Below are 16,644 nucleotides of genomic sequence, written 5' to 3' on the forward strand. Positions count from 1 at the left end.
TGGAACCTACTTGAGAGCTCTAGTCTGAACCACTGGCAATATTGCCATGTTTTTTCCATAATTCCTGGAATAGTGTGGCATTGGGCGAGTCACTTAATCTGTCTGTGTCCTCTGTAAAAGGGGATGATACTGCTTACGTATCTTGCAGGGTATTTTGAATCTAAATTAATGCTGTTCTGTCCAGGTTCAGATACAAGCATCATTACCCTAATATCTGAGGGTGGGATTTACAGAGATACTTAGGTACCTAATTCCCAGTTGTGGGCTCCTCTGCGATGCATGAAATTCTTGTGTAACCCAGTAGTTGCTTAAACTCACACAGAGTCTAAGTTTTCAGCATAAAAGTTCCCTAGGTGCCTAAGTTTCTGCCTGAGGACATGTGCACTGCTGTCTCACTTTAGGTGTTCAGAACCCTATCTGCTGCCTAAGCCCCAGGAAAATCCACTTTATAACTTTTAGCATATTGGTTAAAGCACTTCTCTGGGATGTTGGTGACCCAGGTTCAGTTTCCTCCTCTGCCTGATGGGGAGAAAGGAGAGTCCCTAACGACTGGGCTATGGGATACTCTTAGGTGGGGCTCCCTCAATCTCTGTCTGAGGCTGTACCACTGTGGATAAATAATGAGTCACTGGGCCAGATATAGCGAGAGTGATTCTGTAGCCTAGTGGTTATAGCCCACCTAGGAGTGTGAGACCTAGGTTCAGTCTGCCTACTCCAATGACTCCTTAATTATTTATCCACAGTGGAACAACTTTAACAGGAGAGATTGTAGGGAGCCCCACATCACACTCTCTCATAGCCCAGTGGTTAAAGCACTCTCCTGTGAGGGGGGTCACCCCTGTTCAAGTCCTTTCTCCCACTCAGGCAGAGAGGGGAATTGAACTTGAGTCTTACATATCAGGTGAGTGCTCTAATCACTGGGCTAAAATTTATAAAGTAGGCTCCTCTGCTGCCTCTCCCTCCCACACTGTATCATATTGTGTGGAGTGAGGCAGGTGTCTAACTCCTTCTGTCAAAAACCGACTTGAACGCTTAAGCTGCTTGACTCTAGGAGAGGGGTGCCTGGGTGTGGATAGAAGAAATAGGTTCCTCCCTTTGGCCTGGATTTAGGCACCTATTGCTGTATGAGGGGCAAGAGGGAGGACACCCCTCTCTTCAGCATCTTCAATAGGCTGTCTTAGGTGGCTCTCCACCTAGCGTAGTAGTGTGATGTTTATGGACCTCATTCTGAAGTGCCTTTCTCTCCCCATTCTTTGTATAGGGAGCCTAGGCACCTAACTCAGGCTTTGTACATCATAGTGTGTTCCTGTGATTTTTCTAAGAGCCTAAAGGTTAGGCTTTGCATTGCTCAGAATCACAGTACCTAAGTTCTTTTTTAGATTAGGGCTTTTCAGAACATGGCTAGCATATGGCACATTTAGTTCTTTCTCTTTTCCTCTTCTCAAGGGGAGATTGTGGGAGGTTTTTTAAATTTTAAATAAATACTATAGTTTTTGCTGTGTGTTCATATTGGCAAAAGCAAGGTTGAAATGGACCTTGAACTTGGAGCTGAATGTGGTGAAGGGTGTAGTGGCTCTTATTTCCTGTGGGAGTTCATTCCAATCTTGGAGTGGTACCTGAATAGGTCTCCTGCATGCACAGGAAGGAAAGAATTTTATATATAAGTGCAAAATATTTTATTAAAAGGTTGTATGGAACTTTAAAAAGTACCTAAAATACAAGTTTGAACAATTAACTAGACACCTAATAGATAGGGGTTGTTGTGAAAGAGTGGGACTTCTTATGACTCACATCCAAGAGCAAAGCCTTGGAAGACACCCATCCCTTTAAGACTGCTGAGATTGGGGAGGCTGCTGAGTTTCTTGCCTCCTAATAATAGGTTCCTGATAAAAGGCTTGGCAGAATGTTTTTTTTTATAATTTTGATAGGTAATATTGATATTTTTAAGCTTTTTTTAAATCGATTTCAGCTTTCACAGTTGAGGGAAATTATGGGAGGGGGTCAGACAATAATCAAGGACACTTTGGTAAGGAGCCTCTGTGTCACAAAAGAGAGGAGCTTTCTTCTGGCTCACTTCAGAGGCCTCACTAAACTTGTGCGGATGGTCTGCCACTCTGTTGCTTCAATGAGGAGGGTCTTGTTCTGTCCCTCAGGTCATTTTCACTTTTTTGATCTTCCTTCCCTGTGCATAGCTACACTGTTTTCCTCTGCTCCTGTTTATAGCTTAGCCAAGCAGCAAAAATAGCGAAGTGTCATAATTCTCTGTTTCTCTTTAGCTATATGTAAATAGCATCTGTGAAACTGATGAGTCTTATTAGTAGGCAATGTTGTTGTAGCCGTGTTAGTCCCAGCATATTAGACTAGGTGAGAGAGACAAGCTTTCGAGCTTATACAGAGCTCTTCTTCAGCTCTTTGCTGCTTGGGCAATCTGTGCAATAGTTGAGTATCTGTCTGCAGACTTGGGAAGACAGCACTGCATTAGTGCACATGTGAAAGGCTGTCTCCACAATTGTAAGAGCGAGAAACATACCCTTATTTTTAGATTAAAAAATGAGGTAGACCCCCACCAGTTGGCAAGGAAAGCTTTCTACTTACCACAGGTAAATAAGCAAGAAGGCTTTTCATGTCTTCCTTAAGATTCCATTAACGTGATTTGAATTGAATATTAATTATGATGCCATATGATGCAGAATCCAGATTTGGATTTTCATTGGGTTTTATTCCTGTAGTTTCTGGGCTGGTACATAGATTTAGATGGTTGGAAGGAAATATACACTGACCACCATTTACAAATCCTAATTTTTATTTAAAAAAATACGTGAGGCTGAGATTTGAAACTTTGAAAAATGGTGGCTGTGTGTGAGCACTGTCTAGGTTTCACAAATATCATCTAACTGGTTAACCGATGGTGGGCTGGTTCAGGGCGTGGTGGTTCGTTTGCTCCCGTGGTGGGCTGGTTCGGGGCGGCAGGGGCTGGGGTCCTGCCAAGGCCGGGATCCCACCTGGTGCGGCCAGCCGCTGGGTTAACGGTTAATGTCCCATTAACGGTAAGCCTAATGCTTACCGGTTAACCTTCTACAGCCCTAATTTTAATAGAAAATCCTAATAGAGTAGATGCTTGTTTGTAGCAACATCTTGTAAGAGCAACTCTGGTTATGAGCTAAATTTCTCCTTGGATCGCTTTCCCTACCATGAATTGTCCAATTGGTAACAGCAACATAGCCACTGCATAAGAGCAACATTTGTGATGTCACATCCTCCATTTACTTGCATCATTTTTTGTGGCAAAAACAGACAAAATGCCAGAAGTCTTTCACTGAAAGAAAAAGTACAGATTATCTGAGACTGTCACTCTGGGGACTACTCAAAACCAAGTTGCAGTCAAGTGGGAGTTGCACAGGTTGACTGTATGTGGAATGTGGAAGCTGAAGGATAAGCTTTTGGCTAAATATGAAGCTGGACAGTTAAACAGCTGCCATAAGAGTGGGCATGAGGGAAAAGCCTCTGATGTTGACGAGGCTCTCTTTATATGGTTCAAGGAGAAGAGAGTGCAGCGAGTACTGCATGCTGGACCTGCAGTCGAGGAAAAAGCCCTTCAGCTTGCTACTTCACTTGGATTGAATGATTTTAAGGCAAGTGACAGTCTGTTTACTAGATGGAAGAAATGCTTCAGCGTTGCTTTCAAAAAAGAGCATGAGGAAAAACCATCGGTGGGCAAGCCAGCAGCTGAGCAGGGGCAGTGCAAAAAGCTTTCTCATATTCTTGAAAGGTTTTCCTCAGATGACATCTACAATGCTGACGAAACAGGATTTTATCTGAAAGGGTTCTGTGCTAGAGGATGTAGAAAAAAATGAAAAGCTAGAAGGAGGGAAAGCTTCAAAAGACAGGGTAAGCGTGCTCGTTCTGTGCCAACATGGATGGGAGTAACAAATGCCCGCTGTTCATGATCGGGAAGTGAAAAAGATCCAGATGCTTTCTGAAGGATTTCCGTAAACTTTCCCCCTCAATTATGTCAGTTCATCAAATGCCTGGATGACAGGTGAGATTTTCATCAACTGGCTAAAGAAGTGGGATTGTCAATTTTGCTTGCAGAGCGGTACAATGTGCTTCTTACTGGATAACGTCTCACACCCCACCCAGGAGTGGTTCTCACCAACATTCAGCTTGAATTCCTACCCTCTAACGCGACATCTTTAATGTAACCTATGGATCAAGATATGAGTAAGAACATGAAGGGACATTACCCATCAAAAACTGCAAACCAGATTATTATTATTTTTTGATGCGGACCCCAATGCAGATGTTCAGACAGTGATGAAAACTGTACATTTTCTAGATGGTGTTCACCTTGTTGCTGCAGCATGGCAAGATGTAAAGGCGACAACAATTTCCAGCTGTTTCAGCAAAGGCAAATTTGTTGTGCCAGTGGAAGGTGTGGAAGACAAGGATATTGAAGAGTTTGACCCCCAAATGATGTTCCACTTCCAGACAACATGGAAAAAGAGGATTTAGTAGCTCCTGTGACTATGGATGAGGATTTGCTCAATTTGGAGGACTAGTTGATGAGGAATTAGTGAGCGTTGAAGCTGCTGCAAAGCTAGAGAAATGAGTGTGTGTTGATGAAACATAATCAAGAGAGTGAGGAGGATTTTGATGAAGTTCCACCTGCAAGAAACCCCGAGCTGTTGAAGGCTTTGAATATACTTTAGCATTTTTCACAGCTAGAGGGACGTGGTTACAGGTCTCTTGGGACATTGAATCCCATTTTCAAAACAAAATTGTGACTGAGAAGAAGCAGAGAAAATTAAGTGTTCTTTCACCTGGAATGAGTGAGTTTACCTTAATTTACAAGTTGATACACACTGTATAAATAGAATACACCTTGATGTGGAATAGTACTTTAATTGAGGTTATTATAGCATTATTATTAGTTTGCTTAGCAGACACTCTTATCCAGGGCAACTTACAGTGCATACAAAGTATTACAGTTTAGTGTGAGTACAAAAATTTTTTATAAGTAGGAGCCAGAGGTTGTGTGTGTTGTCATGGTGGCTGTTTGATCTTAAAACATAAAAACAAAACTTGATACTTCTATATGTTAACTCAATTAATACCGCTTTCTTGATACAATATGGTGGTAGACTACAAATGCAGAACAGAGCATATGTTTAAAATGTACAGTACATATGCTAATGTAATACTGTAGCAATAATAATAAACATACATCACATTATTACAGTTCTAAATTGTTAGTGTTCTGTTGCTAATTTGGGTATCAGAAAAAGCATGCTGCCTTTGGTCAGACAAGACTCCCCATAACAGCAACTGCTGCTTAGCAGCAACACAGCAAAAGGTCACCACTATGTTGTTACTAATGAGCATCTACCGTAGTCATAGGGCGTGTCAGAAATAGTTATATCACAGTAAGCTGGACTACATATGAACAAAAAGACAATCCTATTTCATTGAAAACCTTGGAGAATTACTTTGAAAAACCTACACAGGGTTCCTGCAGCTCTTTCTACATTCTTTCACCTTCAGAGCATTGGGGTGATTGCCTTGCAGAAAAGGTAGGACTTGTAGTACCTGTATAGGCAGAGGATTTTTGGAAAACACTGGCACTAACTCTGCAGATTCACGATCCACAGAGCAGAAAAAAAAATCTCTGCACACTCTCTAGCTACCACTAGCAGTATGGCTGACTCATGCATTCTCAACTCTAAGTGTGCTTATGCAATCCTATCCTGTTTGAGAGAGGGGAGGGAGTTTAGTGCAAAAGCTGGGAGGTTAATTTTGGCCTGGTCAGCATTAATTGTTGTGCAGACGTTCCTTTTATTTAAATAGTGTACTTTTTACAGGCCACGTTCTCAAAATTTCCATGGAGCTTCATCTAGAAGCAGCTTGTATAGAAGGGCTTCTTCAGGATCTTGGAAGCATGCACTGTAGCAGCTGAATTTCCGCTATGTTCAAATTTCTTTTCTTTCTACTTATTTTCCTAATCCTTTGGTTCCCTTATGCCATGTAGCACAGGAGAGCAAAGGAATGGAATTTGGCCCAATTTATTTCTGTCAAGTAAATAAAATCTCTTCATATTTATAATGAAAATTGTGTTTTAAGTAATTGAAATTCTTCAGTGGTGATGTTCCAATCTTCTAGGTAATCTGTAGGTAAAATGTGTGGGTTTTTTAAATAATGGTTGTAAAAACACATTTAAAAGCAAGGAAATTGAAAGGTGACACTCAAAGTGTACCATTGAGACTTTTTTCCTCTACAGCATTATAAGTTAACTACTATTGCTTCTAGTTTCAGCAAGCCCATTATCAGCAATAACTATTTCACTGGGGAAACCTAGATCCTAATGACAGAAGTTTAAGGATGACATCTCATTATATCTATTTCTTGATTATGAGTATATACAAGCTGTAAACTACATAGAAAACATGGTCCCTCAAGTCATTTGCACTCTAAATTACAGTACAGTTCAGATGCAATAAGCTCATAAAATTGCTAAGGTATTCTATTTTAATATCCCAAAACAATATCACTGTTGCAAAGCTGTAGTATTAGTGCACATTACTATGTTAAGGTTTTTTAATAAGCACACACGAACTACATGATGATTCAATCTTTATTCTGAAAATTGTGCAGTTTATTTTTAGGTATGTTTCTTTAGAAGAATTTAAAATGCAAAGTATTTACATATTTGTAGTTTCTTGAAAGGATCGCTTCCTGAGCTGATAGGTCAGATTCCATTCCATTCCACACAGAAATTCTCCCTCCTGGGAGAGCATGCAGTGACCACTGGTGGCTGACCCTTTAGCTATCCTCAGGAGTGTTTTCACTGTGCAGTGTTGGTCCTGTGTAAATAACCCTGACTCTGACAGAATTTTTCTTACGTTGGATAGTCCCCCACCAGCTTTTGTGAAGACCATACAATTGAGAAGAATCACCACCCTGGCCTATACTTTCTGTCTCATAGAACTCAGACATTCTGCAGGATTAATGGAAGGGGAAGTATGCTGCTTAATTGCCACTATACTTTATATCCAAATAAACCTGATTTGGCTCCCCTCCATGTGCAGTACCAAAAGGACAGTCTAATCCTATTTTAGCAGTGATTATCGTTATTCTGTTAAGACATTTATCACATGCTCTGAGCTCTGGTTTTCTGGTGTCGAATGCAATATATATCAGCAATCATAAAAATATTTTTTGGATGGAAACATTTTTCCTGAACAATTTTGTTGTTGGCTTGGAGGAGGAAGGTGACCTGACTGCAGGTGACAGCTCCTGTTGTGCTGTCCTAAAGGTCAGTGTTCAGCATGTATGCAAGCAGAGAGATCTCCACAGTGTGCTAAAACATTTCTAGCCCTGAGCCTATGATCCCAAATCAGTTTTCTTACTAAGGTCTCTCAGCACGCAGCCCAGCATGTTCCCCAATCATTTGTTCAATAGAAAGTGTAATTAGCACATCGCTGTTTGTTACCTTCAGAGCTTGTGTGCTGGGACATATGCCATAGGCAGCTACAGATTTCCTATTGCCACAAAATTACAGACATTTTGTATAAGTACTTTAACTTTTTCTGCACACACAACTTTTGCTGTAACTTTTGCAGTTTTAAAAATTAGCAACATTATTACCCAAGCACCTTCAGTTCTTGGGGCTTAGTTGGGCTTTCTGAAACTGGTTATTTTAGAATTATGTACTGCCTTTCTTGGCATCAGAACCAGTACAATTGCTTGCAGAGTATGATTGGATTTAACAAAATCCTACAAGACAAATATGCCAAGGAGAAGCATGCATCTCCTTTTCGTTTTGCATCTATCTTTTTTTTTTTTTTTTAAACTGCATTAAGGATTATAGTCTGGAAGGTTTAATACAAAATTAATCTTCAGAATATCCAACTTCTGTCGTGAGTAAGTCTCCCTAGTGGGGATCATAAGCCTTTCCTTCTTTGTACACCAATTTGATTTTAAAATCCCTATCTTTTTATAACTTCAAAATGATCTATTTGCCATTGTTTATTGACTGGACAACAAATATATAAAGAGAGAAAACTTAACTACATGTATACAGGTTTCAGAGTGGTAGCTGTGTTAGTCTGTATCCGCAAAAAGAATGAGTATTACTTGTGGCACCTTAGAGACTAACAAATTTATTTGGGCATAAGCTTTGGTGGGCTAAAACCCACTTCATCGGATGCATGCAGTGGGAAATTCAGTAGGAAGATATATATACACAGTGAACATGAAAAAATGGGTGTTGCCATACCAACTCTAACAAGACCAGTTAAGGTAGGCTATTATCAGCAGGAGAAAAAAAAGCTTTTGTAGTGATAATCAGGATGGCCCATTTCAAACAGTTGACAAGAAGGTGTGAGTAACAGTGGGGGAAAAATTAGTATGGGGAAATAGTTTTTATTTTGTGTAATGACCCATCCACTCCCAGTCTTTATTCAAGCCTAATTTAATGGTGTTTAGTTTGCAAATTAATTCCAGTTCTGCAGTTTCTCTTTGGAGTCTGTTTTTGAAGTTTTTTTGTTGAAGAATTGCAACTTTTAGGTCTGTAATTGAGTGACCAGGGAGCTTGAAGTGTTCTCCGACTGGTTTTCAAATGTTATAATTCTTGACGTCTGATTTGTGTCCATTTATTCTTTTGCGTAGAGACTGTCTGGTTTGGCCAGTGTTCATGGCAGAGGGGCATTGCTGGCATATATCACATTGGTAGATGTGCATGTGAATGAGCCTCTGATAGTGTGGCTGATGTAATTAGGCCCTATGATGGTGTCCCTTGAATAGATATGTGGACAGAGTTGGCAATGGGCTTTGTTGCAAGGATAGGTTCCTGGGTTAGTGTTGTGTGGTGTATGGTTGCTGGTGAGTATTTGCTTTCAGGTTTGGGGGCTGTCTGTAAGTGAGGACTGGCCTGTCTCCCAAGATCTGTGGGAGTGAGGGATTGTCCTTCAGGATAGGTTGTAGATCCTTGATGATGCATTGGAGAGGTTTTTGGTGGCGGCTGAAGGTGATGGGTAGTGGCGTTCTGTTACTTTCTTTGTTGGGCCTGTCCTGGAGTAGGTGACTTCTGGGTATTCTTCTGGGTCTGTCAATCTGTTTCTTCACTTCAGCAGGTGGGTACTGTAGTTTTAAGAATGCTTGATTAGAGATCTTGTGGGTGTTTGTGTCTGTCTGAGGGATTGGAACAAATGCGGTTATATCTTAAAGCTTGGCTGTAGACAATGGAGCGTGTGGTGTGGTTTGGATGAAAGCTGGAGGCATGTAGGTAAGTATAGAGGTCAGTAGGTTTCGGAATAGGGTGGTGTTTATGTGATCATTGCTTATTAGCACTGTAGTGTCCAGAAAGTGGATCTCTTGTGTGGATTGGTCCAGGCTGAAGTTGATGGTGGGGATGGAAATTGTTGAAATCCTGGTGGAATTCCTAAGGGCGTCTTTTCCATGGGTTCAAATGATGAAGATGTCATCAATGTAGTGCAAGTAGAGTAGGGGCGTTAGGGGACGAGAGCTGAGGAAGCGTTGTTCTAAGTCAGCCATAAAAATGTTAGCATACTGTGGCGTCATGCGGGTACCCATAGCAGTGCTGCTGACTGAAGTGAAGAAGTGAAGTGCCCCTCCCTGCCACAGGCCTGAGAACCTGCGCAGTGCTTATTAGGCTGCTATATGGCTGTGCAGCTTAGAGGGAACTTAGATACCAACCTAATTTCATAGTGTGGACCAGGCCAGACCCCCAAAGATTTAGTGAGTTCCATGTGCTACCTTGGGTAAAACTTAACAAATTGAGATCATCACATCAATAGTTAGATCTCTAGCTCTGTGCAAAAACGAGCAAACAGAACCCTTAAAACTTGTTAAAAATGGCAGGTTTTTTCAGGGCTTATATCTCTGGAAACCCTGGCTCATGGGACTCATACTTTGGGTCACTAAATCTATCCTCCACCCTCCAGAGGCACACCACATTACTAAGAAATCGGACTAAGCATGTCCATTTTAGAGGACTTAAAAAGGTCGACCTTTTAAAATGTGGTGACATTACCCTAACTGCAGTGGTGCTGTCATGCCACTGTAATCACCCATGATGTGCTAGACACTTCACAGCAAAGAAAGATATTATAGTTGCTTCAAAGAACTTACATTCTAAATTTTACAGGTGTGGGTGATACGGAATAGGGAGTTAAGGGGCATTGAGAATAAGAGTTGGAAGCATTAAGATCACATGGTTGGTCAGTCTAGGTAAGAGTGTGTCTTGGTGGTTCTGTGGTTTTTGTTGTGTGTGTTGTATATAAAAATTAGAGTAAAGATATAAGGTGACTAAAATTGATTTACTTGCAGTGTGGAAGTTGTGGAATTGAGTTTTCAAGGGAGATTTAAATGAGGAGTGTGTGTTATAGCTTGGTGGACCATTGTAATCCTAATTGTAAAGAACCACATGCACGCATACTATGGCACAGTTCTGTAAGTGGAAACCCTTTTGCAGAGAACCATGCGATATACGTGTAATACCTAGGTACTAGGATACCAGCTGGAGTTTTTTGCGGGGAGTAGAGAATGCTGAATAGGGCTTTAAATTCTATTAATTTCAATTTAAATATTTTGTCTTAAATTTGTGCTTGTTTTTTCAAAAATGAGCTTTTTGTTCATCTTCACTTTTTCGCTCGTATGAATTCTGATACTCAGGCACTGTGTAAATCTTGTTGCTGATCCCCCTCACACATCTTAAATCCATGTGACCGTTCAAGTTAAGAGCAAGGCTGAGTACAGCCACATGTTTTCCTACTAGGCTGAGCATTATTAAAGGCTACACCCTGTTGTGTTTAGGACAGTACTGAGGGAAGGAATTAGCAAAACAAAAGCTTCCTACAGCAAGCCAGTCCTGTAATCTGCACTTACTGTTAATTACCCTAAATGTAGAAGATAATTCAATTTTAGTTTACCGTTTTGTCACGTAATGAGTACAGTGCAAATGTTCACTTTCTTTTCACATTTCGCTTAAGAGGTAGAAATACAAATAGCCTTGTTTTTAAAAATGCAGTTATTTCTTATCAGTACTGTTAAAATTAAATTCTTAATTATTTGTTTTTGGATTAAGATTTGAAATTTTGGTATATCTCTCACTTTGTAATGTTTAGATCCTGGCAAATAGTCGGGCATTTTTTAATGAGTCCCTATAATTTTTGAGCATAGTATGTAGAATGTTCTTAAATATAGATGTTTTTTTACCAGTGAAATCTATCCATCAGAATATTTGTGTTGCCTGACTGAAACTTCTCTTATATATTTTCACTTGATCCTCCCCAAGGAATCAGTGTTTCTAGTTTGATCTTGGATACGTAGTTGTCCATCTTTTACAATGATCTTCCCTCCAAGTCTGCCATCAGAATCAGATCTTAAAAATGCTCCTCATTATTTAAATTAGCTATCATCCGTGGTGAGTGTTCAGCATGTACCAATGATGTGAAGAAATTCTTCTTGTGGTAAAGACTGAATAATGTTTTAATCAATCTGTGGGCTGGGGTGAGAGGGTATAAACTGGAGTCATGTATTATCAGTACACTGTATAACTGCAATTGATATGAAAGGAAGTTTTTATGCAAAGGTGTAGTTTGGCCTTCAATAATTAACTTAAGGCACCCTACTCCTGCAAGGAGCTCCCCAGGGACAGATCCTTGCACTTGTGAAGTTCCTTGCAGGATCAAGGCCTAACCTCTCAGTAACTCTTATGTCCAGAGTCACTAAATTGAAAAAATGGATAACAAGATCAGACATCAGTATTATTGCCCTTTATTTCTTTCTCTCCATCTCCTTCAGTTTCTCTTTTTGCATTTTCCCCTTTCTCTGTCTCTATTTTGGTCTCTGAGTTTCTCTTGTCTTTCCTCTCTCTCCCGTCCTGCCTCCCTCTTGACACTCTGACCTCCATGTATATCAGTCAAACAGTTTAGGTTCTTATACCTTTCCTGTTATGATGGTGTTGGAGCTGGTGTTCTCTGTCTACAAAGAAGCAGAAATGCTTTAGATGTGGAAGACTACAGAGGGAAGTTGACTAGCATTCTAGTTAGTTTTCTCTCATCACTTCTTCCACATTTAAAGTACTTCATGGAGAGACAGATACTGTTTCCATTAAGCTCTTTAAACTGGGAGGCTATTGGAAAAAACAACTGACTTCCTTAGGACTGTTCACCAACTTCATCTTGTAGCCTTGCCACTAAAGCATGTGAGCAGGCTACTTGAAGACTTTTCAGAGAGTTCAGTGATGGCTAAATGGGCAGAGGGGACTCTTTTCTGTAAATTGCATTTTCCTTTTCCACACAGCTGCCAGTTTTTCTTTCCCCAGATTTAAATTGGTTTTCTTCCCTCTGTGGTGTGAGGTGGAGAGTTGAGGGGCTTTTTAAGTGTCGGGGATCGATTAGAATCGTCATGAAACACGTACAAAATGTACCTGAAATGCTGATGGCTAAAACAATACCATTTACAAATGTATCTGATGTAATTAAGATAGAGCTAATCTACAGCTATATAATGCTATTGTTAATATGTTTATAGTTTTGCGGGGTTTTCTTTCTTGTACAATATATTCTTTTTTTTTTTTTTTAAAACCTAGCGGTATTTTCTTGTTGGGAGTAATCATGCAGAGACCAAGTATCGTGTTTTGAAAATTGATCGCACTGAACCAACAGATTTAGTTATAATTGATGATAAGGTAAGTTCAGAACAGCTGAAAAATGTACTCATGATGCTATCAGTTTCACATGTGTGATTTGTTTTCTACATAAATGGCAGCCAAACTTTTCTCTTAGTACAAATGCGTAACTCTGTTACATCATACTTCCATGACACTCCGTTTCTGTTAGCTGTGCAGTTTGTTAGCTATGATCTCCTAATGTCAAGTAATAGATGTGAGTTTTGTCTTACGTTCAGCTGTGTCATTCTGAAATGCAAAATGAACTCGCTTAACTACTGCTTACCTAAATGCTTGAAGTTGGTTTGAAATCACTTACACAGCTGAAGCAAGATGAGCAACAGACAACAAAGCTTGGTACTGTACAGAATAGAGTAAGACATGGTGCCTGCCCCAAGGATTTTATGGTGTAATGCCTAGCACGTCAAAGATTTACACACCTACTTAACTTCATAAACATGTGCAATTACTTCCTTACTTTTACTTCAGGGGGAATACTGATGTGTATAAAGTTATGGATATGCATATGTTTTTGGAGGATGAGGGCATGAGGCATCAATCCTGCAAAGAGATCTGCCTGCACTGGGTACTGTACCATTCCACTCAGTGGAATTCTAAGAAATTCACAGTCCATTTTGGTTAATTTCATGGTCATAGGATTTTAAAAATCATAAATTTCATGATTTCAGATATTTAAATTTGAAATTTCATGGTGTTGTAATGGTAGGGATCCTGACCCAAAAAGAAGTTGGGGGTGGGAGGGAGGATTGCAAGTTTATTGTTGTGGGAGGTTGTGTTACTCCTACCTCCTACTTCTGTGCTCCTGCTGGTGGTGACACGGCCTTCAAAGTTGAGCGACCTGAAAGCGGTGGCTACTGGCCGGGAGCCCAGCTCTGAAGGCAGAGCCACCACCACCAACAGCAGCAAAGAAGTAAGGATGGCATGGTGTGGTATTGCTACCCTTACTTCTGCACTGTTGCCTTCAGAGCTGGGCCCTTGGTCCGCAGTTGTCACTCTCCAGCTGCCCAGTTCTGAAGGCAGCAGTGCAGAAGTAAGAGTGACATGCTATGATATTGCCACCCTTACTTCTGTGCTGCTGCTGGTAGGGCGCTACCTTCAGAGCTAGGCACCTGGCCAACAGCAGCCACTCTCCGTCCACCAACTCTGAAGGCAGCGCAGAAGTAAGGGTGGCAATACTAAAATAACCCAATAACGACCATCCCCAGCAACTCCCTTTTGGGTCAAGGCCCCCAGTTTGAGAAATGCTGGTCTCCCCCATTAAATTTGTATAGTATAGGGTAAAAACACAAAAGATGAGATTTCATGTCAGGAGACCAGATTTCACGGTCTGTGACACATTTTTCATGGCCCTGAATTTGGTTGGGCCCTGGACAAGTGTCCACATAGACCCTAGTTCTACAAAATAATTTGTTTAAGAAGACAATTACTGAAAACTGTTAAAGTACAGAAAATACAAGGCGACCACATGGTTGGATGTATTGCAGGGCAGAAGGATTTTTCTCCATTCCAATGAAAAAAAGTCCTAGCACTTCAATAAATGGAGATTAATGCCGATAGATTTTGTTAGAAATGAGGAGACAAATTAGGATAAGAAAATTATTAAATTATCAGATACAATTATTTAATTTATTTGAATAAGACTAAAAATGTAACTTAATAACAAATATACTTTTTATTAAATGAGCAATTTTTCTTTTAAAGGAAATTTAAAAAATAATTTTAAACAATCACTGTGGTGGACTAGGTACTGGCTATCTTATAGACTGTTTGATCTTGGACTCAAGCTTGACAGTGGAGATCAGGTCCCAAAAATACAATTTTGCTTTGTAATCTTGACCACATATGTTATGAAATTGAGAGCCAATAAACAATGGAAGCCATGATGTTCTCTTTAGTCACTTTTCAAAACAGAACTATGCAATTAAATAAACTCCACTATTCTGTGATGTAAAGTAACAATGATAACCAAAAGAATAAGTTCAATATGCATTTCTATTTTCAGCATGTGTACACGCAACAAGAGGTGAGGGAACTTCTTGGCCGCCTAGATCTGGGAAATAGAACAAAGATTGGACAGAAGGGCTCCTCTGGGTTATCTCGAGCGGTCTCTGCTTTCGGTGTTGTAGGTAATCCCCTTGTTTCTTTGATGGTATTTTTTTTAGGAAAGTATAACTCGGAGCACAAGTGGTAATTGCAGTACTTTTCACCAGTCAGGATATTATCCACTCTACACAGAGATCATGTAGCAAAGTAACAAAGTACACTTTTTTGCACTTTTTACAGTGACTTTATAGGTGTTGCTTGTATCACACTTACACAGGCATGAGCAGTCAGTGGGAGAGCTGGATTTAAAATGTCAAGTCCATATGTCATTTGATCTCAACAGCATTCCAACCAGGAATGAATCAGCATTTAAGCAGCACTGGAATTTGGTCCTTACTTTAGTCTGCCAGAGCCTGAATCTTGATTTCACGGTATGCTGTTAGACTCATCTCTCCACCCTGGCCTGCCTCCCTCCCCTTGCCCAAAAGCATCTGAGTTCACTTTCCAATATTTTATTAGAAGATGTCCTAAATGAATATTAGAAAGTGTGCTGCAACAGTCCACCAGGTTTGAAGGTGATTAATTTGTATCAATATGCTCCTCAACATCTGAATTCAAGGCTGCAGAGAAAGTAGAGATTATGACTACTTTGAAGACCACTGTAAAGAAAGATTGAAACATGGCATAGCACTGCATTGCTGCAAGAGGATCATTTACTGAGGTTTCATTACATTTGTCTGTCTTGTTTGCTTTAATATCCCCATATTAATAGGAAATGCCAAGTTAAACTGGAAAATTCGGAACTCTCCTTTGTTTAGAAGTTATGAGCAGTGTTCATTCTTTGTAAGAGGAATGAGAGCAGAATCACAGAAGCGTAGGACTGGAAGGGACTTCGGGAGGTCACCTAGTCCAGTCCCCTGCACTCATGGCAGGACTAAATATTATTGAGACCATCTCTGACAGGTGTTTGTCTAACCTGCTCTTAAAATCTCCAATGATGGAGATTCCACAACCTCCAAAAGCAAATTATTCCGGTGCTTAACTACCCTGACAGTTGGACATTATGAAAAACTTCCCAACCTAAACCTTACTACAATTTAAGCCCATTGCTTCTTGTCCTATCCTGAGAGGTTAACAAGAATAGTTTACCTTCCTCCTCCTTGTAATAACCCTATTTCCTCATGTTAAGTATCCTCACACCTTCATGTCAACTGTCCAAAATGGGCCATCTTGATTATCACTTCAAAAGTTTTTTCCCCCTTCTGATAATAGCTCCTCTTAATTCATTAGCCTCTTACAGTTGGTATGGGTACTTCCACCTTTTCATGTTCTCTGTATGTATAAATATCTTATTACTATATGTTCCATTCTATGCATCCAATGAAGTGGGCTGTAGCCCACTAAAGCTTATGCGCAAATAAATTTGTTAGTCTCTAAGGTGCCACAAGTACTCCTGTTCCTTTATGTACTAACTGTCATGTTCCCTGTCGGTCTTCTTTTCTCCAGACAGAATTCTGCTAATGATCTCAGTAAATACCTTGCTGATGCCCCAAAATTCAGGAATCTATTGGACCATTTATATTATCCAAGTGTGATGTGATAGTCCATTCAGTTGGACAGTGACCTTGTTTACTCAGAATTCTGCAACATGCCTTGGTTATTCATATAAATACACATTTTTCATCATAGGAAAGTTGGAACTGCCATAGCTAGTCAGACTAGTGGTTCATTTAGTCTGGTATATTGTTTCCAGATGCTTTTGAAGAATAACACACACACATTCTTCCAATCCATGCACAGATGTTACTTATCTCATCCCTTAAAGCATAAGGTTTATATTTCTTATTTTTATAGTCCTTATTTCTCACTTCAGGCCATTGATTTTCTCTCTT

The 16,644-nt window shown here is 40.1% G+C and overlaps 1 protein-coding gene across 13 annotated transcripts in view; it reads left to right on the forward strand.

Moving 5' to 3' along the window:
* The window catches only part of FIG4 (FIG4 phosphoinositide 5-phosphatase), a 158,545-nt gene that overhangs the window by 11,282 nt on the left and 130,619 nt on the right, over positions 1–16,644 (forward strand). For 12 of the 13 annotated variants that reach the window (XR_012158016.2, XR_012158017.2, XM_073336996.2 and 9 more), the window contains 2 exons: positions 12,611–12,709; positions 14,712–14,835. Coding sequence is in view for 10 of the 13 variants with exons in the window: in XM_073336996.2 (XP_073193097.1) it covers positions 12,611–12,709; positions 14,712–14,835 (223 nt within the window). In the remaining 3 variants the exon portion in view is untranslated. Of the gene's footprint in view, positions 1–12,610; positions 12,710–14,711; positions 14,836–16,644 lie in introns of those variants that run through there. The other variant, XM_073337001.2, reaches the window with a different exon arrangement.

This window comes from Lepidochelys kempii, chromosome 3 (assembly GCF_965140285.1).
Source record: "Lepidochelys kempii isolate rLepKem1 chromosome 3, rLepKem1.hap1, whole genome shotgun sequence".
In the NCBI taxonomy this organism is placed as follows: Eukaryota; Metazoa; Chordata; order Testudines; family Cheloniidae; genus Lepidochelys; species Lepidochelys kempii.